This window comes from Sus scrofa, chromosome 13 (genome assembly GCF_000003025.6).
Source record: "Sus scrofa isolate TJ Tabasco breed Duroc chromosome 13, Sscrofa11.1, whole genome shotgun sequence".
Classification (NCBI taxonomy): Eukaryota; Metazoa; Chordata; class Mammalia; order Artiodactyla; family Suidae; genus Sus; species Sus scrofa.
The window spans coordinates 82374791-82380238 of record NC_010455.5 but is presented as its reverse complement, the minus strand read 5'-3'; the positions used below and the strand labels follow the sequence as shown (position 1 = coordinate 82380238).

Genomic DNA, 5448 nt, shown 5'->3' with positions numbered 1-5448 from the left:
AACCTCAAAACATCTTCCTGTATATTTTAAATCATCCCTAGATTACTTATAAGAGCTAGCACAAAATAAATGCTATATAAATGTTGTAAATAAAATGCGTTGTAAATAGTTGTGGGCCTATGAAAAGTAAAGTTTTTCTCTGATTGTTTAGAAAATTTTTCCTAATATTTCTGATCTGGAGTAGGTTGAATCCATGGATGTGGAACACGGGGATATATGGGGCTGAGTGAAATTTTACGTTTTAACATTTAAGCCTCTCATGTATTTTGAAATATGTTTCATATGTGCTACGAGGTAAGGGTCCAGCTTCCTTCCTCTGTGTGTGGTTAGCCAATTGCCTAGCATCACAGGTTGAAAACATCATTTGCCCCCAATTCCATGCTTTGACTCTTGTCTAAAATCAGTTCATCCTAGATGGAGCGCTTTATTTCTGGGATCTCCATTCAACTCCATTCATGTCTATGGATAACTCATGCCCGTGTCACAGTGTGTTCTTTCCTGTTGCTGTAGACCAATGTTTGAAATTGGGACATATGAGCCTTCCACTCTGATTTTCTTTGTCAAAACTGTTTTAGTTGTTTCAGGTCTCTTGAAATTCCCTACTTTGGGGTGTCTTCTTCTGCTCCCTTTCACATGAATGTACCCCCATTTGATTACGCACTTGTCTTCTGAAGACACCCTGATTCCTGGAAGGTTTGGGCATTATGAGTAGAGCTTCTGTGCAGAATGGCATCCTTGTTTTCATTTGGATATAGCTTTTCAAAGCCGTTCCGTGAATACTGGAGGCATGATGGATGGATCTCAAGGTGTGAGACTTGTTTGGCTTTGGGAAATAGTGCCACACTCTTATCTCAAGCTGCCGAATGTGCATTCCGTCAGCAATGAGGCAGAGGCGCTGCTCTTCCCTGTTCTCCAGTAATGGGTCCTGTCATTTGGGGAGGAGGTTAGCAGTTCTGATGTCTTTCTGCCTTATTGTTTTCATGTGTAACTCCTAATGGTATGCGATGTGGATCATATTTTTGTCCCCTTATCCTCTGAATATCTTCTTTGGCCAGGTGTCTGTTCAGATGTTTAGCCATTTTAATGCAGCTGTTTGTTTTATAGTTCTTTGTATAAAGGGAGTACCAATTCTTTATAAGATATGTGTTCAGCAAATATTTTTCTTTCAGTTTGATGCTTGTCTTTTGGTTTTCTGAATAAAGACTTTCACCAGGTAGAGATTTTAATTCTATAGAAAACGTGTTATTAACATTTCCCCCTTTTGTGTGTGAGCTTTTTTGTGTTGTGTATGAAAAGTCAAAGCTCAAGATCTATGTGGCCAAATGCATGGCCATGTTGATTTCCTTCTATAATGTTTAGAGTTTTATATTGTAAATGTGTCTGTGGACGTTTCTGAGTAGCTTTGGGTGTAAGTCATAAAGTTTATGTCTACATTCATTTTATTGTGTATGGTTTCTAACTGTTCTATAACTCTTTTTCAAGAAGTCATGAGATATTGGCCTCCATCCCTTTGAATTTCCAAAATATGATTAGTTCAGCAGACCTGCCAGCAGGGGTCTTGGCCTCTGCTGAACTGAGTGGCTGCAGCCTGCATTTCACAGTTTGCCAGCAGAGGGCACCAAGCCTAGCTCTTTCACCAGTGCAATGCCTGCCTGACCTGCCCACAGACTTGGCTCTGTGCACAATTGACCCGAGCTAGGAACCCTCAGGACCTGTCCAGTTCTTGGCTTCTGGATAACGCCGGCTGCACCCACACTGAGAGGAGTTTGTTTTCTTCAGGACCTGCTGGAGGTTCTACTGTATGAGGAAAATTTGAGTAAGAAGCGGGGAGAAGCCTCCTGTGTGTTACTGACTAGTAGGGGGAGGAGTCTTTCTTCAGAGGACCCAGAGAAAGAAGGACCTGAGGTGGAAAATTGTAGGTTTTTATTAGTTTTATGTGCAGAGCAGATGGTATTCCATGTCCTTCTTTGGCTTGTGAATTTTTCCGTTTTCCAAGAATTTATTTATTTTTCATTGTTTTGTCTTTTTTTCCTTTTTAGGGCTGCACCCTCAGCATATGGAGGTTCCCAGGCTAGGGGTCGAATCAGAGCTACAGCTGCTGGCCTCTGCCACATCTTCGACCTACACCACAGCTCACTGCAACACCGGATCCTTAACCCACTGAGCGAGGCCAGGGATCAAACCCACAACCTCACGATTCCTACTTGAATTCATTTCCACTGTGCCACGACAGGAGCTCCTTCTGAGCAATTTATTGAGGGGACTGTCCTTTCCTTGGTGTATGTCCTTGGCACCTTTGTCATAAAATCACTAACCATCTATTTGTGGGTGTTCCTGCATTGTCTATTCTATTTCTTTGAACTGTGTGCCTCCATTTGAGCCATCTTTATACTGCTTGGTTACTGGAGCTTTGTAATATGGCTTAAGGTCAGGAAGTGAGTTTCTCAAGCAGCTGCTCTCCTATCTCAGGCTCCCCTTAGCTGTTCATGGCCCTTTGTATTTCCATACAGATATCAGGATTGTTTGGTCAGTTTCTGTGAAATATGCCATTGGAATTTTGAAAAACATCAAAGCTTAAAAAAAAGAGAAGAATAGGAGTTCCCATCATGGCTTAGTGGTTAATGAATCCGACTAGGAACCATGAGGTTGCAGGTTTGATCCCTGGCCTTTCTCCTTGGGTTAAGGATCTGGCATTGCCATGAGCTGTGGTGTAGGTTGCAGACGCGACTCTGGCGTAGGCGGGCAGCTACAGCTCTGATTCAACCCCTAGCCTGGGAACCTCTATATGCCGAGGGAGCGGCCCAAGAAATGGCAAAAAGACAAAAAAAAAAAAAAAAAAAAAAAAAGAGAGAGAGAGAAGAATACATATGGGCTTCACTTTACTTTACAGTACTCACTGTATTCCCTGTGTGTGTGTGCTAAGCATGTGTGTGCATTTGTGTTCATATGCTCATGTGTATGTAATTTTTGCTGGGCAGTGCTTATATAATTAATGTGCCTGAGTGTTTACTGGAACCACTTGCAAGTTGGTTACCAACTAAGTTGGGCCCTAGATATGCCAGCACACACCTGCTCAAATGATCCTGTGTTTCCATATAAAATTCTCAGCTCAGTTACTTAAATGGAGGGAGCAGAATGTCCAACGCAGAGTCTGTCTTCCAATCACTTAACTATCTTGGTAATGTCCTCACACCATCTTTAGCCCCATTCAGGGTCCAGCTTAGGTCCCCACTACATTCAGTCATCTGCCCGGGTCCCCTTTAAGCTACAATATTGCTGTTGGAGAGCTCAGCTAGGGCAAAGTGGTGCCCTCCAGTTGATCTGGCCCTCAGGCCTTGAACTTAACTCCTTTGTTCCAATCCCTTGGCACAGCCCCACCTCTTTCCTCAGAGGGTCCCAGTGGCTGAGGAAGGTTGGCAGCCCCTCTGGGTCTCCTTTTGTGAGATTCTGTACTTTTGAAAGAACAGGCAGCATGCACCAGGGGACATTGTGGCGGGGGGTGGTGGCATTCCTATTAAACACCCTTTGTACATCTGCTGTAATTACTAAAGATCAGAAGTAAAGAATATCCATGTTAAAAATAATGATAAAATCTCTCCCTTCCTGGGATGCCAAAGCTGCTACTCCTTCAACTATAAGACTCTTTCCCAGGTGCTAAGGCCATTCTGACTCACTGTGTACATGTGTAGTTTCCTTCCTTTCTTTCTCTTTCTTTCTCTTTTTCTTTCTTTCTTTCTTTCTTTCTTTCTTTCATTTTTAAATTAAAGTGTAGTTTCTTTCTTTCCATTTTTAAATTGAAGTATAGTTGATTTACAATACTGTGTCAATTTCTGCTGTACGTCATAGTGACCCAGTCATACATATATATACATTTCTTTTCCATCCTTTTTTTTTTTTTTTTTTTTTTTTTTTTGCTGTTTAGGGCTGCTCCTGCTGTACATGGAAGTTCCCAGGCTAGAGGTCCAGTCAGAGCTGCAGTTGCTGGCCTATGCCACAGCCACAGCAACAAGGGGTTCGAACTGAGTCTGTGACCTACAGCACAGCTCATGGCAACACCAGATCCACAACCCATCGAGCAAGGCCTGGGATTGAACCCACTCCTCATGGATACTAATCAGGTTGTTACTGCTGAGCCATGATGACAGGAACTCCCATTCCTTTTCTTTTTTTTTTTTTTTTTTTTTTTTATTGCTTCATTTACAATTTACTAAGCTCTTCCAGTGTTTCGGGGTGATATGGGGATTTCGATGATCTAACATGAATGGGACAAAAGGTGGACTTCGAACATATCAAGCAAATGTCTTGATCGAATCAGACTATTGATGTAGTTTTTCAACCTATTGGTAAGTAATGCAGGTCTTCCATCCAGGCAATCTTGTAATTCACAGGGTGGGGTATAGGTATGTTAATATCCTTAAAGTTGGAGAGGAATAGGCCCATGTTACACTATCTCATACTGGTTATTTGTTATGGCACGAGAGAGGCAGTAGGCTAGAAAGATTCCGATCAGCTGGAAGCAAGCAACTCCAAAGGAAATTCCCGCAACAACGCCCATTTCTGACTCTATAATGGTCATCACTTTTATAAAACAACCTTCATTGTTTACTTTATCTGCATCTCTCTGAGGAGAACAACCTTCAAGTTTACAGCAGCTCTTGGGAAATCCTTTCTCTGAATAATAATTAGTATCCTTCCAATCTCTATAGTCGGTGACACCACAACAATGCAATGTATTTTGGATCTTGTCTACTGCATCGCTTCTATAATCTCCCGTAGCATTATATTGTTTTAACGCTTTCTCATAATTATTCTTAAAGCTGTTCTTAATCTCATGTCTGAAAACAAATCCTACGATGGCAGCGACCAGTTCGACCAAAAAAATAAGAGTCAGAAACATTGCATACAGTTTTAGCATCCATGCAGAAGCTCGGCAGGTAGCAAAACAACCGAAGGTGCCCAATAGAATGATGACAGTGCCGGTGCCAATGAGCACGAAGGGGACATTGGTGGCCTTCTCATTTAAAAGGGAAAAATAATTCTCTAGGCTCACCTTGCCCCAAATGCCAACGGCAAGAAGGATTACACCGGTGATCCAGAAGATGAATGTGTAGATCAAGAGGACGCTCTTGAAACAAGTGATCACCGGTTTGGTCTGCAGCCTCCGAGACGGGGACGCCATGACTAGCCGAAGCCCCTGGCCCACCGCGCCAGGCGATCCCCATTCCTTTTCTTATATTATCTTCCATCATGGTCTATCCCAAGAGATTTGGATATAGTTCCCTGTGCTGTGCAGTAGGACCTCATTGCTTATACATTCTAAATGTGATAGTTTGCATATATTAACCCCAAACTCCCAGTCCATCCCACTCCCTCCCCCTTCCCCTCGGCAACCACAAGTCTGTACTGTATGTCTCTGAGTCTGTTTCTGTTTTGTAGATTCTGTTTTGT

At 42.5% G+C, this 5448-nt stretch overlaps 1 protein-coding gene across 1 annotated transcript; it reads right to left on the bottom strand.

Moving 5' to 3' along the window:
- LOC100739719 (tetraspanin-6) lies at positions 4189-5211 on the bottom strand. Its single transcript, XM_003483255.4, has one exon. It carries the CDS (start codon positions 5177-5179, stop codon positions 4442-4444), a length of 738 nt encoding a protein of 245 aa, XP_003483303.1. The 5' UTR covers positions 5180-5211; the 3' UTR covers positions 4189-4441.